This window comes from Anastrepha obliqua, chromosome 4 (genome assembly GCF_027943255.1).
Source record: "Anastrepha obliqua isolate idAnaObli1 chromosome 4, idAnaObli1_1.0, whole genome shotgun sequence".
NCBI classification, from domain to species: domain Eukaryota; kingdom Metazoa; phylum Arthropoda; class Insecta; order Diptera; family Tephritidae; genus Anastrepha; species Anastrepha obliqua.
The window spans coordinates 125,448,470-125,474,833 of record NC_072895.1 but is presented as its reverse complement, the minus strand read 5'-3'; the positions used below and the strand labels follow the sequence as shown (position 1 = coordinate 125,474,833).

General features: G+C 36.5%; 1 protein-coding gene across 1 annotated transcript in view; it reads left to right on the top strand.

Moving 5' to 3' along the window:
- The first annotated feature begins 416 nt into the window (after positions 1 to 416).
- LOC129246145 (mitogen-activated protein kinase kinase kinase kinase 1-like) overlaps positions 417 to 26,364 on the top strand; it is a 61,891-nt gene continuing 35,943 nt past the window's right edge. The window contains exon 1 of the mRNA XM_054884715.1: positions 417 to 2,341. Within this exon, the coding sequence (XP_054740690.1) occupies positions 2,219 to 2,341 (123 nt within the window). The 5' untranslated portion in view covers positions 417 to 2,218. The remainder of the gene's footprint in view (positions 2,342 to 26,364) is intronic.

Genomic DNA, 26,364 nt, shown 5'->3' with positions numbered 1-26,364 from the left:
TCAAATCTCAATTGTACTAAAAATTCTTAACAGTAACATTTCCGCCTTCTCATTCTATTAACATTCTCTGGCTAAACCTCGGTTAACCGATGACGCGATAAACATCCGGATACACCCTGTACTATGCACAGAGCGACACGTTTAATTTTTTGATGCCACACGTGTTTACTTCATGTGAAGCAGAGCCTGTTCAGACATTATAATTTTTTAAATCTCAGAAATTTTTAGTCCATGTAAATAATTTTAATCTGATCAATGCCCTGCAGGACACTGTGTCCCTGCATATCATTTATAGGTTGAAGACTATCCGGGATTAAGTATTTCTATTCAACCCTGAATAAAAATTGCACTCTCCAACCCAATTAACTGTCAAGGCATCGCACTGACAGCGCAGCAAGAAAAACGCGAGCAGCCAGGGCAGCAAAGCAGCACTGCGACGTTCATCGAGTCATTTGTCAAAAATTCGTTTCGTTGTTGTCGTGGTTTTGCTGATTGTCGATTGCTGCGTCGCGTAGCGAGTGGAAAATGTTAAATTTTCAATTTAATTACAAGCATAGTAAATAAATGCATTAGAAAATCAGAAAAATCGTTACTTTAGTGAGTTTGTATAAAGTGATGGGCAAGTGCATGAAAAGCGGTAAAGAAAAATTAAAATAGAAAACGATTGTGTGGCAGACGCAGCAGCAGCAGTGCTAGTGGTAGTGCCAGCGACATCGCCCTGTTTTTTCTTCCATCTCCTCCGCCATTGTCTACCTTCTGCTCAGCCAGTTACTACTGCCTCATTTCGTAGTTCTGCTGCTAGTATATATTAATTTCCATGTTTTCTTAATGTATTTTTTGTGAAAAGTGAATTCGTAACTTTTATCATTTGTGTTCAAGTTTTTGTTTTACTTTGTTTATCTCATTGCTTGGTTTGCTTTTTGATGTGCTTCGAGAATCGAAGAGAGAATAAATATTCGCTTAGAGCGTGGAATATCTAGCATCGGGAAATTCGCAAAGCAAATCAGTAAATTGCAACTTTCAAAACGATATCCGCAAATTAAAAGTATAAAATTCATACAATTACAGACGTGTATACCGTGCGCCTAACACTCCCCACTCTCGTCACCCTCTACTGAAATCAATCTATTGCCGCTGCGTCAACTCCTTATAAAGCACAACTTCGTGGATGTAGTGGTACGTGTAGTGGTACGTGTAGCGAAAAGTGAAATTCCAAATTCTGCTAAGCTGTCGAAGTTTCTTTTGTTGTTTTTGTATTTGACACGTATTGCGTGTGCTCCCAAGTGCTAGAACAGCTGGAGTTGAATTGGAGCTCCGGGCTTTTTCGATGTTCCTCTATTCCTCATTCATACATCGCACGCTTAAAGACCGACATAAGAGACATATAATCAAAAAAGCGACGATAGGCGTTCCCGTGTGGCAGAGGCGTCTAAAGTGCGGAAGTACCTAAATAGTTGGCAAGCGTTGTCGGGAGTGCCGTGTCACTAAACTAAAATACACGATACCTTCTAGTCATTAAGTTAGTTGGCCAGTAGAACAAGGCGTCGTGTGTTCACAGCATTTGTTAGAAATTGGCTGAATTCCGAAAATTTCTTTAGATTAAAATCGCAAAGCAAAAGAGTATACGTAGACTGACCAATTTTTTTTTACGTGTTGCTAATTTTTGGCACTGATCTATACACCGGCGACAAGTGACAAGCAGGTGGTGGCAACGCCGATAATAGCCACGGCCTAAAAACACTTTGTATTGCTTTCGTTGCGCGATCACGGCGCGCTGCCGCGGCGCCTTCTGCTATTTTGGGCGAATACCGGATTGTTGTTTTTGGTTGTAAAATATTTTCGACAACGGCAATGAATTTATTTATTTTTTCTTTTTGTTTATATTTACTCTCCTTACTGCGCTGAGTGATTGTTTGTGTGTGGCATAAATTGCAAAAAAAAGAAAAAAGTTTAAGCATGTGGTAAAGAGTATAAAATTTAAATAAAAGCCGTTAGTTTACGTAAGCAGCAATATAAGGCTGTAGAAAAAATTTTGAATGTTAAATTAAACAAGTTTGTTGTAAAAGAACCGAAAATTCTCAAAGATAGATTTGTGAACCAAAAAGCCTTAAAAGCTCGTAGCGAAAATAATTTCTTAAAACCATTAGCAAGTAGTCACACTATTCCATAGCTTTGGAGTATCTAAGTCAGTTGCGTCAATATCCACGAAGGCAACAATATGGCTCACGGCCACCATAATGCCGCCAATCTGCTCAGCTCAGATATTTCACGTCGCAATCCTCAGGATGAATACGAGCTCATACAGAAGATCGGCTCGGGCACCTATGGTGATGTTTATAAGGTAAGTTATTGACACTAATCCATACATATAGAGTAGAAAGACGTCGATTAAAGTGCAGAAGATAATATAAAGCAAATTCCAAAATATAAAAAAATATAAACAAGAAAGGAAATATCACATGGTTGAATGATTACACTGGTTTACAGCAAAAATGCACACTGGATGCCACTATACAATTCCTTTGTAGAATTGCACACTAATTCCTAAAGTCGTGTTAATTTCTTCTTCTTGTGGATAAGTTTTCGAATTATTTGCAATTTACCGGTTTTCAGCCAAAACATAAAGTTCCACTTCATCCTGTATATCTTACGAACTAATGGACAATCATGTGATAACTACGTATACATACTTGATCTAACCACTATTAATGCGTACCCTTGCTCGTAGTTGAGTGAACAGGCCTTGCTCAAATTAGTTTTCTCAAACTGGATTGTACGGTATATGTAATACGTTCTACAACAGATAATATATTCTATACATTCTGTAATATAGCTATATAACAAAGCTAAAAAATTGCACACAGTTTTATAGTAATTTGAATACGTAAATTTTAGTAATACAATAAAATGCAAGTTTGAGGTGGTTCACAACTCTCGTTGATTTTTATTCTCTTACAATGTTCCGAATTTCCTCCACATAAAGAACGGCGGACATATGTACATATATACATATGTATTTTTGCAGAAAATGCTCAAAAAATAGTTGTTTTTGTAATTTTTTCCGTGCATAAAAAAAATTGAAAACTGAAATGACTAATAAATTGCTCAGAAATTATTAAACTTATGAAAAACGAAACACCGTTTATGGATAATTTTATTATCTTTAATTCGCTATATTTCGTATTAAAGTCCAACTAGTTTAGATATACGAGATTAAGTGGAACCACTGTTTTTTTTTTTTTTTGCAGAATAATGGTTGGTTGGTTGGTTAAAGTGGTTATTCTTCCAGAATCCAACTAGCGCTTCCGCGTCATTTTGTAGAATAACGGTACATTGCAAATATTTGCCCACAAAAAATTATGAACTCGATTTTAGTAATCAGCAAGCGATAAGAATTGAACAGTAGCATCTGGTGCGCAAAAAAAAAAAAAAAATTGTAAACCAGTGTTATTGAATTGTGCTGAGCGTTACGTGCAGCTCGTTAAAGAAAATTCGTACATTTGTGCTACAACGGACTTATTGGGCCGTCGTACCCATTGCCCATCTTTTATGGAATTTATAAAATTCTGAAAAGTATTAGGCTCTGACAGCACATTATGTAAAGCTCGCGTGTTTATGTATGAAGAACGAGTATTATTTCTTTCCTTGAAACTGAAGCGGGTGCCACCATTCACGCCAGCCATGCCACTTCAATGGAGGTCGTCCGCTAAACATACAAACTCACGAATATGTAATTATTATATGGTATCTGCTGTAGTTTATACAAATGTAGGATATACAAATGCATAGCTACGCCGGCCTATGTGTGTATTTGTAGCACTTAATGGTACTCACACCGCGTGCACTTCTACGCATTCCAATGTGATTTTCTGTTGTTGTTCTCCGTGCTAGTGTGATACGCTTTCGTTAGGGGGCGTCCATAAATTACGTGAGGTGTTTTTTTTAATTTTCTATACCTCCCTGCCCCCCTGGTGAGATGTCGTGAGATTTTATTCAACCCCCTCCCCCATCCCCCAATCTCACGTGAGATTTTTCAAAATGTGGGTTTCTTATGTAAACGCGTTGGATTGTTATTGTATTATTTTATTTAGGACTAGTTAAGACTAGTAATCAATATTGCTGAGAGTTATAAGTGTAATACAAATTTAACAATAGAAGACTTAAATCGTAACTACTGCGATTAAAAAAAGAATATCTACTCTAATTCAGTCCATGGAGAATCATGCGCGGTTTCAAGAGAGACTATTGGGACCAACATGTCCGTATGATTTTCAGTAAAATCATCTGCTCCTTCAACTTCGTGCTGATCGACCCACTCTAAGCCGTTGCGCACAGTAACTCATTAGCTCGTCTTGTGACAATCCGTGAGGGTCGCACTTTGCGGAACATACGCGCTTGCTTAGCTGGTGCAATGTGTACTGCAGCATATTTTCTCTAAATTATCACGTATGTATACTTGGGCAATAGAGATCATAAGGCGTGCTGATGAAGGCATTCAGCGGTTGAATCGGTAGGCGTATTCGAAATGCAGCGAATGACTTTCCGTCATGTTCTTTAAAGTCCGAAATTGTCAAACGTCCATCAACCTGAGTGATAGGGTATGGACGTGGCAGAAAACGGTCGTGAAGAATCATATGCAGATCACTCCGGCGTGCGCTGCAGCACTTAGGTCAAGCTCCATATGCAGCTTAGCAATCTGTTTCTTCATAGTATCTTGTGCTGGAGTGGGACGTACGTTAGATGGTGTAGTGTTCGACATAGCTTCATCCTCATCATCGCTGATCACAAGAAGCTGATTTTGAAATATGTGAAAACAGTGAAGGAAATGATCGCGCTAATATTTTGTAGTTACGATTTAGCATATTTTATCAAGAATTTCACTGTTTCAGTTTTTTTTATGCTATTAATTGTAACAATAAACTTTATATAAAAAAAAGCATTTTCTTAAAAAAATATATATTTAACCTACCTTTTGAAGGAATGCTAAAGTAGACCGAACTTTTCTCTCAGTGGATTCCCTGAGAAGCCGTTCAATCTCAGGTTTAATGTTCCATAATTTATCACATATTAATTTTATCACATATTTATTATAGACGTGTCTTTTGACGTATGCGTTATAAAAATCTTGATAGCTCATTTTAAATTAGTAAGAGCATGAACTGAGTCGAGTAAAACATTTACAAGAATAAACAAAGAAGGTTGGAATCTGTCCGTGTGTCGCTGCCACTCAGCTCGTACGCTCTTGTTCATCGAGTGGCGCGTTCGGCTGATAGTGGCGCGAAAACAAACGACGGGCTACACTGTACCTTAAATTCAGATTAAATTGAGCTATTTGGTATAAAACAAATATGGTGGTTTGACAGTAGTAATGTATAACGTCGAAGTATGAATGAAATTATTTTCCTTCGAACGAATTAGTGAATGACTTTAATCATACTACGATTACGCTTAAGATTAAATCTTAAGCATGTACAATCCGGATAATGGCCCAAAATAGTATAATTTTTTTTTGTTTCAATCAGAAAAAAAATTGCGTGATATTTGCCGAGACCCCCCTCTCTCCAACGTAAGATTAGATGAGATTTGACTCGACCCCCTCCCCCCCTTAAACATCTCACGTAATTTGTGGATGCCCCCTTATCTTCCTCAAAAGTTCAGTTAATTTACGTTGATATACATATGTAAGTACATATGTACATGCATATGTACATGCATATGTACATGTACTGAGACAGATCATTAGAAATTTGATTTTGTGAATGAATGAATTAAATTCTTTCTGTTCAGAAAATCTATGAGTCCTGCTTGTTAATCAACATTGTAAACGCACCATAATTACATGTGCTCTCCATGTGCCACTGCCGATAGTTATACATACATATGTATGTATGCAGCTTTTCATATCGTTTATAAATTCTACAATCTATGCATTATTCAAAATTAATTTCGTTACTTTTAAAGCAATACGCTCTTACTTCATGCTAATTCTCTCAAAAGTCAAACTGAACTAAATCAGGTGAATTTCGGTGGTTGTGCAACTACATATGTACATGGGTCGAGTTTTCGTCCAAATACTCACGAAAAATAAAGTGCAAGATGTGAGATGGCGTGAAAAACAAGGGTTGTCTTGGCACAAATTTGGTGTTTTTATGCGAGTAGCCTCACGCAAACTACGTAAACGACGCAAAAAAATCAGACATTATAATGAAAGTACTGCAAATCTGAAAAAAATACCTGAATCGGATTGACGCGAAGTTTAAATGGGAATTGGAAAAGTAACCTTTCTGTTTAATAACGGTGGTATGCGGGTATTTTAATAACTTTTTAGCTCTATATTTATGTACTTACATATATTTTTATGGTATATACGGAATCATAGTTATTGAGATAAAAAAAAATATTTTTCGAAAAATCGTTTAACCAATGCTTTCTTCCTCTCCTTGTACACCATCGATTTTCAGTTCCTAATGATCCAACTTTATTGCTGTTTATGATTGCCGTTTTACCTTGCAAATTGCAACTATTTAGGTTGCTGAAGTGTGAAGAAACTGCTGGGAAAATTTGAGCAAATCGTGAGGTGTCAGCAGTTTGTACACTCAGCGTCACACCAACAAAAATGTAGCGTTCCAGCTGATGAAACAGCTTACCTTACGCTGCGCCGTAAGCTAAACTTTTACCAACGCCCACGATAGTACGCTGGTGAAGGCTATAGCAATTTTATGCGTTGATCCAATTCAACCGCAACAGCAGCGCAAATCGTAACAGCAGCAAGTCCATGAGTACATGTTTTGTTCTTGAGTTTTTAGTCTTGTTTCTGTTGTTGTTATTGCATACGCACATGCGGGGTAATTAAGTTTTCAGACCAGATCTACTGCAGCTGCGGAACTGGCACTACCACTACGACTTGCCACAAGTGCGAACTGTGTGTAGTCTAACTGCGACTGTGACTGTGACTGGAGTCGTGGGTTTACTGGCGGCATCAATTGTGTGGTAGTAGTTGTGGCTAACTGCCACAGCGGCACGCTGAGCTATGATGAATGGCAGTGCAAACGTGTCCTGGTCGGTTAGGCCGAGAGACGGCCAACTTGTACTCTTGCTGCTGCTTGAAACCTTGACTGGGTGAGGGCGGATGCCTGCGAAGACTCGTTGAAACACTTGAACGTACCAGTGATTAAGTCAGCTCAGCCTGCAGTGCACAGCTCACGGGTGTAAGTTCTGCTGGCACAATTTGACAATGTGTCCGTGGGCTTGTGGAGCAGGCACAAGGTTCGCGTATATGGTGTATTTACTTACCACTATATATCTATATACAACCTCCCATTATTCACTCACCACGGTGTCCATATAATTTTCGTTATGGCACAAAAATACCATGCTGACGATAGTTTTGCGACCGTTTATTGCTTCTGTTGTGCTTGCAGTGTTGTTTTGACAATAGCTCCGCGTCAAGCTCTTGGTACTTTCGTTATCCTCGAATATTGCAAGTGTTGCAATATTCGTATATCGTGCATTGTTTCACAAGTTGTTCTACACGCCCTCGCACTCGTACGTGTGTGAGTCTGTATGAGAGTTGTGTTGTTGCATGTAGCTTTCACACCGTTTCGCTTTACAGTACCCTTTGCTGGACCACCCCACCGTGTTGGCTTTCCAGGTCACGCAAGGATCCGGCATTCGTGAGCCTCTTCAGTTGTGTGCAAACGTACTTAAGTCCACTGAATATTATTACAATTTTTATAGCCACAATTTGTAATTAAGAATACCAATACAAAATATTGTAAGTAATAAACCTAACACATATGGGATGGATCGGCTTTCTAGGTGGACAAAATTAGTCTCTCCCGTTGTAACTAATCTAAACTAAAAATCCGGTTTTTACTTATAGACTGCTGATCGATTGTCGATTGTGTTACGATTGGTTAATATATTTTTTTTACTTTGTTTTTACTTGTTCAATTGTACGAATGTATCCGAGGAATAACATCTTTATTGACATTTAAATATCAAACAAATTAAGTTTTGAGTTTAAGTAATCATATCGTTTGGTTTTAAGTAATCATTTCTTAAGCCGAATTTATATTTATTGTGAAAAGATGTTATAAATTTGTTATACTACTTTTACGTTAATTTTTAAATTAGTGTAAAAAAACGGCACACTTTTCATGAAAACTAAAAAAAGTGTTTTGAGACACCAAAAATATAGCCTTATAGGCATGGCTAAACGCTTACATACTCGACATATGTTAGGCATGCGAAAGTGCCCTGCATGACTTTAACTGTTAGAAGAGATTGACGACGGAAGCTGTTGGTTTTTCCAATCTGAGCAAGGATGTGTTAGTTGTTATATCGAAAACCAGCAACATTTCAGAATGGAGGGTCCTTCGCATGGGAAATTCTTTAGTAAGTGTATTCGGGATAAGGACCGGTTTTTTCAATTGATTTACTTGCCATTTTGTCGAGCTACTTCTCTCTTTCCAGCAGTAATTTTTGGAGTTATTGGGTAAGGAATGCGTTTTTCTGCTTTCGTTATTACTTTTATTTTTATATGAGAATTTATACTCTTACTTTTTTTCCTAATTGAAGTTGTATTTGTTATTCGATTAATCTTTGGAAGTTCATTCCCAAAGCCAACCCTTCTGAAGTGAACTGCATTTTACTTCCGCATGTTTGGTTCTACTACAAGTAAATAAAATAGAAATATTTTCATCCATGTTTATCAAACGTACACAAAAAGATCGGAGCTGCTCGTGGCTGCTGTACATGTACTAACATATATATTCTTTATTCGAATATGGCGTTGTGCACATCTGATGAAGGTGGAGCACCTACCTTGTTTAGTACTTCCCAATTCAAACTCTGTTACTTAGATTGTATTCCATGTGTGGGCGTACTTGTTCCATATCAGTTCGAGCATTTGTTTGCCTTTCTGTTTGTCGGTTTGTCATTGATTCCCTTGGCAGAACAACATACACACAACTACATAACAGGCTGCTAGCGAGCAATTACTGTAATACCCTTAAGCAAAGCGTTCTTATCACAGTCAGTCATGCCTGACATTTGTCAGACTGGTCACACGACCTAGCCCTTTATATTCGAACCGATACAGCCCGTACGTTGGCTTCTTGTTGACCGCAACTTTGCTTCTGCCACTGGGCTGGGCCTCTGTCAGCCTGTTAGTTTACACTTCTCTGCGGCTCAGTGTTTGCCCGCGTTACTTCTGCACTACAGTCACAGCTGAAGTCGGCACGTAGTTTCGGTGCCGTGCCATGTGGTAATGGCAGGTTGGGTTTTCAGCATCGGATGAGCGGTCGTGCCATGAAAGCCGTTGCTTGTTTGTATTGGTGCTTCTATGAGGCGGCAGCTGCTTACCCAGGAGTGAAATAAAAATAATGAAATGCTACATAAAGCGTAAGTTTTGACACTTGCTTAGTTGTTGTTGCTGTCGTTGTACGAAATTGTAATATTGTGTCACTTGGTTTATCCTTTACCCCCTCCTTATGCTGCGGTTGTTATGCGCCCTCGTTACTCTTAAGTTGTTTTGAATTTTTTCTCTATTTTGATATAATTTCTGGTGTTATTTTCACTCTATTGCTGGTGGCCAAACATTAGGTGTAGGTGACATCGCGTTGATATTTGTAAAGACTGCAAGCCTCTGTAGTAATTTTGGGGCGTGTGAGTGCCGTCATATTACTACAGCCACAAAGTGGTCTGCTACAGTCACTTTTCATGCTTCCCTTAACTTAATACCGTAATTTTTAATCGATGTTTGTGTAACTCTGTGGTGGGCACTCAGTAGATTGTATGACTGCTCACGGTTTAGCGCTCAAGTGTTAAATATTAAGAATTATAAAAAGTGTATTTATATTTATATCTTTTTATAATCAAATGGTAGTTATTCACAAAACTCTAAATGCATTTCTGTTATGCAAAAGTGTTTTCAATAAACTATTATTATAGTTTTCCGTTTTTACGAAAAACATAACACTTTGCGGCCTAAACTTGTTAAAAGTATTATATTTATGCTACCCTGCTGTTGCCAAAATTGATCTGGAACTTCTTCCACGCACACAGTTTTGGGTGTTGTTGTTGTAACAGTATACGAATAAATGTTTGGGGAATGCTGCTCAGATGAATGTCCTTGGCTGGATATAGATCCGGTTCGTACCAGTAACGCAGAACAGATTATAGTGTAAGCGTCAATAGCTTGGGCCTTTAGACAGAGCCGTAAATCTTGTACTTGTACGGTGAGTTTAATGCACGAATATCTTGCTGCATATATATAGGTTTCAGTTTCCTTTTTGAAATCCCGGGGATCCTCGAATAAAGGATCTTAGCTTTGAGTATTAGCAACTGGTCATCCAACATAAGCGGACTAAATGAGTTGTGCACTTGAAGACCTGCAACTTCACCCCTAGTGTGAGTAGGCTCTGGTCAACCGTAACGTCCTTGTCGAACCTAACAAAGCACAATGACAGAGTGGCAATCACTTTTGGTGATTGTACTTCGTCGGACCCGAAGAGATGCACGATCTACTAGCCGACAATTCATCATCCGGTTGACAGTTCCAAACGTTGTGCTACCAGATGGCTGTACAAATCGCCAAACAATTGTGCATCGCTTACTCACACCAGCGAGGAAGTCTAGGTAGCCATCAGGAAAGCTAAAGCTTCCAAACTCATTGACCGCGACGGCATTAACATGCTGATGCTGAAAAATTTAAGTTCACTGAGAGTAGAATACTTCACAGAGGTCTTTAATCTGTCCTTCTCATAATTCCCGACAAGTAGAAAACAGGGAGAGTAGTCCCACTATTGAATTCTGGGAAACCCGCCAATTAAGGGGAGTTTTATCGCCCGATAACTTTCCTCTCCGCAACAGTGAAGACACACCCTCTCTTCACGAAAAACCCGGCCCGTCTAAACATCAGTATAGATTCCAGAATGCACAGTACGAGTATCACCACAGCACTTACCTCCATAATCGTGGGCTGAAACAAAAGCGTTAAACCTAGCCAGGCTAGGTGATAACCAGTAGTCCACCCTTCCGCCGGGACTGAAGAGGTGGTCCGCGAATTACTTGTGTGGTCGACAATCGTCTATAATTTTTGGAGACCAAAGCTCTAAACAGGGGTGATGAGCCGTCCTTTTCTGCACCAACAACAACAGTTATTCCATCCAATGCTATCTTAAATACTATGTAGGTAGAACAATTATCGTCATTGGTTGTCCTATTTACACATGCTTCTTGTTGGTTTGGTAGTTCGTTAGTTCTTCGGTTACCAAAGTTTGCTTTAAATTTTTGTTTATTTTTTCTCTTTGGTTTTTATTGCTTTTTGTATTTTGCGTATGTACTTTTGTTGCACGTCTTCTCTCCTTTTCTCCCTTCATTAGTTTTCTGCTAGACTTATTTCCAGTTCTTATCAGTCAATGCATTTCTGTGTCACATGTTGTTGTATTTTTGCCAATTTCACTTGCATTCTGCCCTTTTTACTGTTGTGCTTTATTCTATTTTCAGGCAAGCCTTTGTTATTAGCCTTTTATATCCTAATTTGTACGCTTTGTGCATTTGAGATGCTTGTGACAGAGGTATGATTAATATTTTTTTATACCCAATGGCTAATTGCTTCAGTTATTTCAACCTGTTTTTTATGAAATGAAGCAACCAATAAAACACAAAAGGAAGTGGATATAAGATTTACGTGTACTTGGTCTGTTAGCTCGGTCCTTACTTCGGATGCAAAAAATGTGAATGTTAAAAGCAGTTTTCAGCATCTGTTGTCACTCAAATAGAAAATCATTTTTGCCGTAGATAAAATAATTCAATTCAGAAGTGACATGAACTTACACCTAAACAAAATTTTTTAAAGCTGCAAAGCAAACATTTGGGGGAAACCCGTCCTAAACGTGCCAGAGCTTGGTAGTGAAACCTTCTGATATACAGGGTGGGCCATATAGCGTTTGCCTTTTGAACTACATATTTTTTTGAGAATGGTAACACAAATGACATGTCAAATGTGTTCATAATTTATTTAAAGGTTTGACATTTACGACATTTATGACAAGCTATACGCTTGAACAAAATTGGGAAATATTGAAAACCTATTTCCAAAGTGGTGAGTCTTCTTCTTCTTCCGCGGTTACAGTAAATGGCGAGCGTTACCGTGACATGCTCAACGAGTTTTTGTTTCCAAAAATTGAAGAGGATGACATGGACGACATTTGGTTTCAACAGGAAGGTGCAACTTGTCACACTGTCAAAGTTACACTCGAACGTTTGGCTACCGTTTTTGAATTCCGATATCAATTGGTCGCCTCGGAGCTGTGATTTAAGCCCGTTGGACTATTTTTTGTGGGGAGCCGTTAAGAGACGATTGATGCTTTAAAACACGAAATCGAAGTTGCCATTCATGAAATTGGAGCCCAAACAATCGAAAATGTGCTTAAAAATTGGGTTGATCGAATGGCCTACTGTAAAGCCAGTCGTGGCAGTCATTTGAACGATATTATTTTTCATTCATAAATGACAATGTTCAATCTTCAAAATAAAAAAAAAGTTTGAAAAAATATTGTTTAGTTTTTTTTTTATAGCCGATTCAAAAAGCAAATTTTACATGGCCCACCCGATATAACCAGGCAAAAAGTTGCTGTGTATCTCGATTAACAAATTGCACTAATACAAATGCTAAAACACGTATATAATTGTATATATACCTCCCAAATGTATGCTTTAATATTGATAGTAAATTGAACAAATGAGTTGAGCAGCGGGTTAAGAACAAGAATTTACGTAATACAAGAATTCAAGGTCAATGTAAATATGGTATGTAGATGAGTAAAATAATAAAGATAGAGGTAAATAATAAAAATAAAGATAAATACAAAAGGAAGATAAAGGGAATGACAATGATAGACATAAATATAAATAAACAATAGGGATGGAAGTAAAGCGAAAAATAAACATAAAGACAAAGATAAAGACATGTGATAGACATAGAGCGAGAGATGGCATAAAGATAAGTATTCAAAAATAAATATACAACTGAAATTGAACAAAAATAACTGATGACGATGAGTATTTTTAATTGGTCGAAATTTCACCACGTGCGATACCAGTTATTATAAAATGGAACGTAACGATAATTTGGAATTCTGAAACCCCATTTTTCATTTATTATTGATTGCTATTCCTTTTCCATTTCGTTGATGAGAATTAACCGAAAATTATAATGAAGGCATTTTTTTCGGCATTAACCTACTCTTCGCTGTGACCTTCAAACCCCACATGGCAGCAAACCGTGCTGTGTTGTTTGGTTGCTTGTAACATGAACAAGGACGTAAATGTGAATATTACAAATGGAAGTCTGTCCAATGTAAGACACCAGCATTTCACCAGACAAATTCGCTTGCATTGCAAAGAAAGCGAAAGTGAAACTAAAAACTTTTTGGTATTTTTATTTTATTCCCTACTTGAATTTCATATGAATTTAAAATGCACTGGAAAGTGATATCTGTGAAGGTTTAGAAGACAAGCCAAGAGTGCAAGAAGAGTAATGAAGAGATATATGTGGTTGGCAAGGATGAAATGAAAACGACAAGAAAGTTATTTTAAGAATTAAAAATTAATTATGACAGGAACTAGCTCAACTGAAAAAGTGCAATGGAAAGAGAATCCAAGAAACTTCTGCAGAAAAAAACCCGTCTCTAGTTACATGGAGCTGTAAAATATACAACGCAGAATAGCAAATATAAAATAAGAAGAGGAAACTGAAATCCTAGAAAGCCAATTAGGAGTAACGCCAAAAGAGTTGTAGAAGCAAACGCAATAACCAATTACGGACACAGAAGTGTTTACTTAAGATTCATGTACTTACATACATATGCACATATTTGCAAGTAAAACAAACATACAATAATTACTGGAAAGGAAGCATAAAAATGAAATGAAGTGCAAATCGAAAAATGTGAAAGAAGTGTAAAACAATTCAGAAGAATTAAGCAATTTGCAGTTAAAAGTTGCTAACACGACTGCAAATAAAAAGGCAAAATTAAAGAAACATATCAAGAAGAAAAATCACAAAATAAGGCTGCAGGAGATTCAGAATATCTTGGAAATTTGAAAAATGAAAACAAAAAAATGGCGCAGTTGCTTGGCAAAGTTGCTAACACGACTGCAAATAAAAAGGCAAAATTAAAGAAACATATCAAGAAGAAAAATCACAAAATAAGGCTGCAGAAGGTTCAGAATATCTTGGAAATTTTAAAAATGAAAACAAAAAAATGGCGCACAACTTCAAGGACCAATCAAAATAATTAAGAGCTCAACAATCCCAGCCGCAATTGTAAGGGAAGTAAAGTGGGGAAAGAGCTGAGACAACTTAAAAGTACAGTTTGTACTCGCGCGAATATGCGAACGATAAAGATAATAATTGAAGTAATTTGCGTGAATTCATAAGATAAAATGAAGTGCGAAGAAGGAAATAAAACTAGTCCACGTAAGGGGAGAAGAGTACAATATAACAGCTCATATTCGTAAAAAGGTAGGCAATTCGGTGGCATAAATATTCCCTAGACTCTGAAAATTTGGGAAAAAAGGACACAATAATTGAAAAAGGCTGCAAGTTGCTAAGGCCAAGTTTCTCCTCCAATTTAAGGTATTTGTGGAATCTTTCGTTCTATGTCGCTATTAAACGGCATCTATACACTCTTGAGGTGTGCAATTGATTGCCGAAAGAAGACCGCTGTTAGGAACAACTTTGCTGATGTTTAATCTTGGAAGTTTGCCAAAAAACATTTTGTATGGAAACGAAAGAACTAAATAAATAATTGACTTTTCCCAATATGGCACACATTTAATCATCCAATTTAATTTTTGAATACCTTTTTTACGAAATAAAAAATTACTAAATTACTAAAACAAAAAAATGATTTTATATTTATTAATTAAGTTTGCTATTCATATTATATACTCACAATAGTGCTCTTAGCATAAATGAAAAGCGGCGATAGCATCGTAAGGCTGGCAGACAGGCAAACGATTGTGGTGCATTCGTTCCTCGTTACTTCGCTTATTCATTCGTTCGTTCATTCATGGTTTCCATTGGTTCATTTCTTTACATGCACAGTGAACTTGTCCAACGGCCTTGAATATTGTGTTGCTCATGGTTTTTCGTTATTGTACCAGTACTGGTCGCTTACTGAGTTTATGTTGTCATGCTGTAATGGCATGGCAGGAGCCAACTTGTTAGTCGAAAATAAAAAACTTTAACATTGCCACGCCTCGACTACCCATTAGTCGTTAGTTTGGCAAACAAGGCTACGAGGCTGCAGTTGCGGAAATAAATAAACAAATGCGAAAATTGATGTTTTACAAATTTCGTAAATATAAAACGGTAAAGCAAGAATTGCTGCAAGCACAAAGGCTCAGTTCACGGAAACGGAAAACTTTTTGATGGGCAGATGACAATGACAAACGAGCACTACCAAACACAAGATCGGGCGAAAACTACAAAAATAAAAAAAAATAACTCTCAAACAATCAGTTTGAGAAAAATAAGAATTGTAAAAAATGAGAAGAGTTCAAGTGTTTCTAATTAACATTTTAACTACCGTGGCACAGAGTCAACCGTTGTAGATTTTGCAGAAATTCTTTCCAAAGTAATTGCTTTAGCCGTTGTAATTCGTTGTGTAATCATGTAGGTATATTAATTTAGCATAATTAATGCACCCGTGTGCACCCAAAATTTGAATATTTAACTACACCTTAAATACTGCCAACAACTGTAATTAATACAAAAATGTATTCGAAAAATCAACTACATTCATATTCCTGCCGTAAAGTCCTATGTAAGGTACCTAAAATATTGCAGCTTTCACGCACACATGCACACATTTGTACATGAGTGTAGCCATACATATGTAGCAAAATTCAGGCCTGCACTGCCACTCCACATTGCTGGTTATTTAATTTATGCACAGCCTCTCACTAATACTCAAATTTTCGGCAAGTAATTCTATATTCTTATTCACATTTGAACATTTGCACGACCAGAAGTTGAAGTTGTGAGTACATTTGGCCACTGCACGCTTAGTGCTGATGGCTTGTGTGCATGGAGCTACGGGCAACATGCGCATGCGCACGGGTACATGCCTGTCAACTCGTGATGATTTGTTCGCATACGTACTTAGTAGTGCACACAAGTATAAGTTGACTTGGGCACACATATGCGGGCGTTTATGTGTATTCGTCTGGCTTTAAGTTCGCGTGCTGAAAATTAAATTTCACAAGTTTTCAACAAATTATTTAAATTACTTTGCCATCCACAATCTTTTTCGTGAAAAGCCTTTATTTCACTTTATTGTTGTTCCTGTAGATACGTCGGTACTTGAAAGTTTTTATATAGCATCACAAGTTGGGTATATAAGTTTTGAGTAAATAAAACGTGATGCCGAGTTGTGTTGATTTCATCGACACACACATACATAATTAAATTTGATTTTAGGCTATCGTCTCCGTAACAGTACAGTGAAGATAGCAAAATACATGTAGGGGGGCAATCACTATGTCTGCACTACACTTCGTCCGTTTTTCGTCAGTCCATTGGGAGAGAGCTCAATATATGTAACGTTTAGCAACTAAAAAGGCAAAAAAACGTGTTTAATTTATGTAAATTCATATTTTATGCATTTTTCTCCTTATCATTTAGTACTTTTCTTTATAAAAATACTTTTCCTAGTGGCGGGGCTATAAATAATTCTTATATTTATTACATGCGCTTATCCCTATGTAGTTGTAGAGCTCGCAAAATAGTATAATACTCTTAACTTGGAGGTTTATGGTGTGTGTATTGATGTTGTTTCACAAATCCAGGGACCTACGCTTTTAAGCTGACTCCGAACGGCAAATAGTTTTTTATGAGGAGCTTTTTCATGGCAGAAACACACTCGTAGGTTTGCCATTGCCTGCCGAGGGGCGACTGCTATTAGAAAAAACCTTTTCTTTCATTTTGCTGTTTCATGCACGGATAGTCGAACCTGCGCACTCCCAAAAGGTAGTCACGCACCAACCCATTCGGCTATTGCGGCCGAGTTGTTAGAGGCTCCAAAACAAAAATGCTATGATTTAAAAAAAGGCCAAATTAAAGAGAAAACGCTAATCTTTGAAGAAAAGGTGACCCACTCATCACAAAAGGGCTGAGGACCGAAGACTGAAGTGCACGCAACAATAAAATAGAAAATGAATTCCCCATCGCCCTATTAAGTTTTTTTTTGTATTTTGTAAATAAAAAAAATAAAATTATTAGTAAACTCAAGCAAACGCAGGCGCTAGCAGCAGAGACTTTCGGCTGCCCCATAAAGCTACAATGTAATGCTGAGGTGGTGATTGACTACTGCAAGCGCTAAGTTCTATTTACATAAAGACAAACGCTACCGCGCGCACTAGAGGGTATACTACAATTTGAGCAACAGGGTGAGATTTAGTGAGAGAGAAGAGAAAAAAATAGTTGAAGAAGCTACCGAGAAAGTCCGTAACAAAACTTCGCAGAGCCTAATATATACCTTGGAAATTCATAAATATCCATATTTCTATACTTGGTCAACTTTACAGAGATTTTCTAAAAGTAATTATTTTTCTGTGTAGAAATCTACTGACCCAAACGGTCTGAAATTTTGTACATCACTTCTTCACATAATTCATAGGACATCTCTGGGACCTTTGTTTCAATAATAATGAATCTTCCAATAATATGCAATATAATACAAAAATAGCCAATTGTTTTCACCGAAAATCGGTTTTCGATTTACAGGGATACCTCAAGAAGCATCTTTAACAAATGCATTTTGAATTTTTGTTTTGAATTTTTCTATAGTGAGTTATGATGTGCACTGTGAAACAAATTTTTTTCGCGACAAGAAGGTTTACTGGCACTCGGCATATTTTGCAAAGAAAATTTACTAAAATGTCGGAATCTTGCATTATTGTATAGAAATTGGTACAATTTCGCTTTTATCGCCAAACAAATTTATTAAAAACTTGACTTTTTCACTACTTTAAGTCCCAGGACGATCACCAGCTGTTTTGTTGCTTTGATTCTAAACATATGAACAAATGCCACCCCTCCGAAAAATAACAAATTAATCAAATAATTAAACGTACTAAATTTTAATATTTATTTGAATTACTTTTTTAAATCTTTTTGTTTTTTGTAAGGAAAGCAAAAAACTTTCATAAAGTGTTAAACAACGTTTTGTCTCGTTTTAACGCCGAAGAAAAACATTATCGAAAATCATCAATTCGACATCATCGTTCATCACTTTGGGGTACCAAATGGCAGGCACACAGTTATGGTAGATCGTTGGTACAGTTTTCGTTGTTTTTGGTTTGACTTTTTGCATAATTTGTGAGACAATTGTGGGACTCAAACTTTGATGAAGCATCGCAATAAATGACATTAATAATAGGAATAAAATAAACAGCGACAAAGAGTCCAACATACCCACATACCTACAAATATTCAAATACACAAACATACAAACACATAAACATACGAAGTGACATATCGTACGGGTATAAAAAAGTTATAACAATAAATACGGTTAACTTTGTGGCAAACTGTAGACAAAGTGCGATAACAGCAATTTTTCTGCTATAGATGTGGCGAGCGGAAGAAGCAGCAGCGCTTTCGGAAAGGAAATCAAAAAACAAGAAAAACTAAAAAGCAAAACAGCACTTGACTTTTGTTGACTTCATTTATTTGCTTTGGTGGTTGGTTGTGCTGCATCGCTTTTAGTTTGGTTTGGCTTGGTTTGGTCGGTTTGGTCGGTTTGCTCACACACAGTTACTTGAGTTGGCTTTCGGATTCGCTTCATTTTTAACGTTGCCTGTTTTTGCTTGGCTGCTTCGTTCGCTGCAACAACAACTGTTGCTCTGATCTACACATTTCCTTTAACACTTACCTTTGGCATTGTTTTGTTTGTTTTAATTTTTATTTTCATTTTTGTTGCAATTGTTTTTATTGGTGCATCTGTTGAGGCGGCAATTATTTATAACTGAAAAGTTTGTTGAACTGCCAGCCTTAGCTGTAGCTGCAGCTGTCTGACTACTGGGAGACTTTGATTTCGCTAGTTTGCAATTTCTAGTTTCTCTTTTTTATACTCCTACACTACCTATAATTACACAGGCCAACAACCCAAAAACTTTTTCGATAATTTTATCTAATTATTGTACTTTGTAATTTGGTGTCCTGATTACGAAAAAAATTATTAAAAAGTTATATCACCCATTAATTTCTGACATTTTATAATTAAGTAAAAATAAAGTTTATGTACCAAAATGTATCGGATATATTTCACAGTCCTGCGAGGTACAGTTACTAAAACGGCTATGGGTGTTTCTTGAAGGTTTTTTTATGCTGAAAACGAATATGACCTTGAAAATGCTCCAGCACGTCAGGATTTTTGGCAATTTGAGGTTAAATAGTCAAAAAATGCAGATTTTGGCAAAGTACTAGTCTTCAGCTTTAAAATCCATTTTTAAAAATATTTTTGCGATTAATATAAAAAAAGTTATATTATTTTGAATTCGCCCTTTACAGGGACGCTAGAGAGTTGGAAAGGTTGAATTTGCATATCTAGAAGCCTCCAATTCAAAATAAAATAACTTTTTTTATATTAATCGTAAAAATATTTTTAAAAAAGGACCTTAAAGCTAAAGAGTAGTACTTTGCGATGCCGTTGTGAAAAATTAAAAAAAAACTTTACCCTGCTCAAACAAAAATTAAAAAAATGGCCAAAACCTGCATTTTTTGACTATTTAACGTCAAATTGCCAAAAATCCTGACGTGCTGGAGCATTTTCAAGGTCAAATTCGTTTTCAGCATAAAAAAACCTTCAAGAAACACATATAGCGGTTTTAAAAGCTGTAAAAAAGCGAGATTTTGTAGGCCTGTGTTATTTGTTTATTTTAAAATTGTGTACTGCTAATAACTTTTGGAAATCATTTGTTCTCTGGTTTGTCAAAGTGTGTTTTATGTGGTTTATATATTTTCGTATTGATTTATTCGCCGTCGGTTCGCTATTTATTGCCAGCTAAAAATTGTTGCCTGGAAATGTTATCATAGAGTACATTTCGCTTTTCCGCGTGCATTTTGCACTTTTCCATTGAGTCTCTCTTTCTATTTGGGCGCCAATTGTTTTTTAAAGCAACATTTTTTTCGAAATATCAGAAAAATATATTCAACTTTCTTCCTCATTGCAATGACACGCAATTCACTCGCAAGTTTTCTTTTCATTCGTACCAATCAATATTTGACTGTGAATTTGTATGGCAGCAGAAGCACATTGTTTATAAAAGGTGGAATTTCAAAGTAGCAAAAAACACCAAAAAAAAAAAGACCCACAACTCATAACAATGCTACACACTTTTTTCCCGAAAATTACACATACTAGGCGTAGAATATCAAAACCACTGCCAAAATGTAACAAAAAAAAAAAAACGAAAACCAATGCAACCTTAAAAAACGCATCAGCAGCAGCAAAAAACTATTGTTCATTCGCATTTTTTATTCCAGTGCCAATATCGCAATTGCTACCATCACATTATTTCATTCTGTTTCATACTATTTCGTCGCGCTCCAACCCTCCAACCCACAACGCAAACTGTCCAACTCGCTTTCTTTTGGCTTCATATTTCTCCTGCACACAATTCTCCCGCAAAATATGAAAAAAAGTCTTAAAAGATGCAAATATTTTGTTTTGTGTTGCGGTGTGGTGCAGTATCTGTAAGTAATAACATGAAACCCCTATGACAGCAGCTGTTCCTGTTGACACCGTAAACGAATAGATAAATTCCCCGAGCACAACAAATTCTTCAATTATGCAATTTTCCATTTGCCACTGTCGTCTGGTTTGATTTGGTATTGGTTCCGCTTTGGTCTGTACAATTTCATGACATCTTGCTAGTTGTTGGCGTAGAGGAGCTAATTAGGATGGACGGTTTTCCTTCCACGAAAACTACCTTCTAACAAAATTTGTGCTGCGCAAAGTTTCACGTTGCAAAAATGCTAGCATCCTTAGGCAAGGCAGAACTTTTGTGAACCGGAGGAATTTAGTTTTGAAAAGCTTGTTGCATATAAGTTTACAAAGAATCTTAAGCAACTTCTCCATTTTTGTTACCAAATTCAAGACTGGTTTCAAAAAATGAAATAAAAAAATGGAGCTTTGATTGCAAATGTGTTAACGCGAATGAAAAATGTTTTCCAAAATCTACGCATGAAATATGATGGATTTCGATTTGAAGATTAGCGAGGGTTAAGAGTGTTCATTCATTCTTCAGTAAAGAAATCAGTGAACGTATAGGTAAGTAGAATTGATTTAAAAGAAGCCCTACCCATCTCTATTACTTTGGACTATTACTCGAAATTAACGAACATTTATCCGCCAGTTTCCTGTATCGATGCAACCATTTTGTAGAGTAACCAATATTGGTGCTTCCAAGCAACAATGATAGGGAAAGATGTGCATATTGCAGGCCAGAAATCTAGTTTCCACTCCCTTTTTAAATGTTATTCTTTGGATCGTGGATAAAGTAAGAAAATCTCTTCCATTACACTCTATAATTTTCGTGAGCGAGTTTTCTCCACTTCGAAGGAAGACGTTACTTAAAAAGGGCTATTGTTAAATTCAGTTCCCCGCAGGCAGTTACTAAATATCCATCCGTTCAGGCCGCTGTTGCTGCGTCTGCTGCCAAAAACGGAAATTACAAAAGTTTTTGTGTAGCGGATTTGGTATTCGAGCAGCACAGAGAAGCCCAAACTTTTTTTGTCGAAAATTTGTGTGAATTTTAATACACCCTGTGTGTGCGTATATGTGTGTGTATGTGTGTGTATTTGTATATGTATAGAGCCATGTGCAGAGAAGTTACGCAAAGTTATCTAATAATTTTCCAGTTGCGCTTTTACACATACACAGTCATGCTATTTTCTATGCTTTTGCTTTACTCTTACTTTTACTCCAATTCTAATTTCTCCTTTTGGGTTTTTTCGTGTAGACGTTTCGCATCCGCCTTTCGTCGACGCTCCACAAAAAAATGTTATAATCCGCTTAGGCACATGAAATTCACAATCCCTCAACCTCACCCTTTCTATGTCACCTTCTAGAAAGAGCACTTCTGTTCTGTCATGTGTGCCAATGTTGCCAGCTTGTTCGAGTAAAGTTTGTTGGCGTTCGCCTTGTGGAACAATTAAAGTTATTATTCCAACCTCACAAATGGAACTTCACTAATGAGAATGGCAAGTTTATAATTGAAATTTACATTCACTGCTGAAAAACTTTGCATTAGCAGTAAGCTTGATTTTTTTCTGTGCACAAAAAATTGGTGTGTTTGTGCGACGCCAATAAAGCACTCGTTCATTATTAACCGAATGGCCAAACTGATGGCGCCACTTAACTTTGAACGCATATTGCTCAAACATCGACATGAGCCGAGCGATTTGTTGGCGACAAAGTGCTGATGACAATCCAACACACCATTAAGAGAAAATGGAAACACTTGAACACACATATATAATATGAAGGGTGGGGGTGGAGTTTGTGAGTTCGCCGCTTATGTTGATTTTTTATTTATTTAATTTTATTTTTTGTTGTTTTTCTTTTTGTGTGCAGAATTTGCATACAAGCATTGAATCACTGACGCTTTGTGCTACTTACCCACTTGTTTGGTTCTTGCTTTACCCCGCCACACTCACGCACCTTTCTATGGATTCTCGAATGCTTGTAATCGATGAAATTATACCAATTGTGAAAAACGTTGCCAAGTGGCGTTATTGCCTGTGAGGTATTTTCGTGATTCGTCTTCACAGTGGGGTATGGGACCAGGGTATCTGTACTGGTGTTTACATTTTATTAAATTTTTATTTTCAATGAGCAATTACACAGGAAGGAGTGAACAAAGTAGTAGGAAGTTTTTGTTAATTCAACAATTTATTTCATATAATATATATAACATGTTTTAAATATGGGATACGATTTATAAAAAATATACAAATTTTCATAAAGATTTCAATTTCTTTAATCAGAATTACGAAAAAAATGGTTATGCAGTTTTATAGCCCCTATACAGTACAAAGATGGTCAAGTTTAAAGTGAGTAAAAATTCTCGCTGATTTTTAATAATTTTTTTCTCTGACGAGGAATATTCGCAACACCATCCAGAAAAAAATAATCAAATCACTTCAAACTTACCCTTTGTACTAAAATTAAGTGGGCTATAAAACTGCGTTTCCAAAAATTCCGAAGTTAGATGAATGTAACAAAGTTGTATGCTGTCATCTTAAAATTTTTTTAGCCCTGCAATCATATTTTTATGAAGTAACTAGCGAAAACCCGCCCGTTCCGCTGGTCGTCTTTAAAAAAAATCTAAATTAATTAATTAAATTAAGCCGAAAAATACTGTGTGTTTTTTATAAAAAATCTCGCGCATGAATAGTAATGAAAAAGTGTTGAATAGTAGTAGCAATTAAAAAACGTTTGATGTGATTTACTTTATTACTTTTTTATTGTAATGCTCTTTGGTATACAATATTCTTCGTTTTTCCATGCGTTGTTGAATAAATGAACAATACCGATGGCTTACCAACTCTTGAGCATGAAACATAAAGTTGGCCATGAGAAAAACATGGGTATTCTAAATCAATACCACAAATTTATAAAGTTTGGCTTTGTGACTTATTAATAGCATAACCTTTCTGCAAAAATTAAGGAAACGATCACCAATCACGTCGGCAATGATACAATGAATTTTTCACTATAACTGACTTCAGATTAACGTTTATATAATAAGCGTATTTGTAACAATTTAAAATTTTTTTAGATTTTTTTTTTAATTTTTAATAATAAGTGGTCTTCCTCTTCGTCTTCCTGTAGTTATTCCTTTTCCTTTTCCATCTCCAGCTCCATCTCCTTCCTTTATCCCGGAAACGGGCAGTAAAAATTACTTCACTTAAAAGCTTTCATCAACAGCTTCCATCTGATACCCATATTGTACAAACACATCCAAGGGTACCTTGGCCCACCTTTTCGGCTATATCTCGAGACCCTGGTCACTCAGAGATCTAAAAAATACTCTGTATTAAAGCACTCATCAGTAGCTTTGATTTGATACCCACAATGTAAAAACACATCCTAGGGTTACCCGGGTCCTCGTTTTGGCCTTCGGCAGCGCCACCTGGTGGCGAGTGGAATCAATAAGCATATTATATTAACCGTCACCGTGGAAAAAAATATATATTTACCAAATTTCATAATAATCGGCCCAGACACACACGACCAAAATGTATTCAATTCTAATGAATGCTATGTGCGGTACAAAAAATACGTGCGGTAAATAGCAAAAACACACTCACTTAACCGACGCATCGTACACACACGCGTTATCGGATTTCAACCAAACTTCACAGAAACCTTTGCCAAAGCAACACCAACAATTTGTGAAACTTTCATTGTTTTCCTTACACGCGTTGCTGAGATTACCCCGGACAAACGCACACTTTTTTTCGGCTTAATTTTTATATATATAGACAAAATTCATCGCGGTCACAATTGAGCTTTCGACTATAATTAGTATGTTTTGATACTCTTACAATTATTTAAAAGCTTAAACTACCAAACATGCGAAAAAAATGTGAGTGTCTTACGACTTGTAAAAACAACTGTTCAAAAACACAACAGAAATTATAAAATTGGCCTTTTTTCATATTCTCAAACAAATAAAAAATCAAATAAATTGCTGGCGTTACTTTTAGAGAATTGTACAACGACAGCGTTTCGTTTGCTATTCCTGAGAGTGTCTTTATCAAGTTAAAACTTCTATTTTCACAAAATGGTTGGAGCTATCCGAGAAATTCTAACAGTTTGACACCCAAAAGTGTGTACTATTCGATCTACTCTTCTTTTCCTGCACATTTTGTCTCAACAATCAAGCCAAGAAATATCTCAAAATTAGATGACGGTTAATTGTGATACTCCTATCAGCTAAGAATAGGACTATTCATGCCCACGGTTCTTTGAGCTAAACATGTGTAAGCCCTCACAGTTTTACGCTTTTAAAAGGTTTAATATCGAAGAACTTTTGCCCTTACATTGCCTTTGACTTAACTATTTTAAAGAGCAAAAGTCCATCCTTCAATTTCTGATATTAGCAAAGCGAAGCTTCAGCTCTACCATTTCCTAAAAATGGCCTGACATGAAAAGATGAAAAGTTTTTTACCGGTCTTGATATCACAGCCACAATTACATCTAATCGCGGCAGTAATCGCCAATTCCGCATATCCCTCTTACTCTCCTGTAATAGCTCATTTATTAGGTCATTGAAGTTACTCAACTCTTCCACTGCCTGCAAATAGTTTAATTGGTGGCAACAATGTATTTAAATTGAAGTTAACTTTATTTTTTTAAATTTATTTCCTCTTACCCTTTGCAACTCACAGCCAGTTTTTAATTTTCCTAGCAGAATTTGAAACAATTTTATCCATCAACGAATGCCCGTTCCCTCACGTGCACACACGCCCCGGCAGGGAAATAACATTACATCATGTAGTTGTATGAATTTGCATATAATCAAAAGTTTTACTCATTGTTAGCGTGAACAATAAGGATGGAAAGAATAAAAAATGGGGGAACTAAAACTATGTGCTATGGTGCTTCCAAGTGGTAACTGATTCCCTGTATGGAAGCCCGACTTAATGGAATTAAAGTGTTCACATTTACAGTTGTTGTATGAAACTTCTCACTTACAGCTAGAAGTAAATTGTTTTATGGTAGTTTTGGTGGTGCTGATGGTGCTGGTGGAGATGGATATGGAGATAGTAATGCTGTTGGTCGTGGTGGTACCATAAAATGTTTTTGATGTTTATAGGTTGGTTGTCTGGAGCATCCTTGGGGCAATTATTGCGGTTTTAATTAATTCACAATAACGTGTAAAATGTCTAGTGATTGCTGTAAATATACATACATATATATATGTAGGTATATACAAGGTGGCGCAAAATTAATAACGCTAGCTGGAGATTTATAATTTTGGCAAATGGCGCCGTCCGTCATTTGTATTAGAAATGGCGCGTAAAGCTCAAAATAAAGATAATCCATCACTGAAAATAATTTTTTTATTTAGTAAAAAAGTTGCTCAAAAAGAAGCAATAGAGCTCGTAAGGGTCAAAATACAAATTTCCATCACTCAAAATCATTTTTTTTATTTAGTAAAAAAGTCGTTCAAAAATAAACTTAATGATTCATTTTGCGTCACCTTGTGTATAAACACAAATGTAGCAAATATTTGAATGACTTTTGTTTTTACAGCTGCTGCCGGTCTATTAAA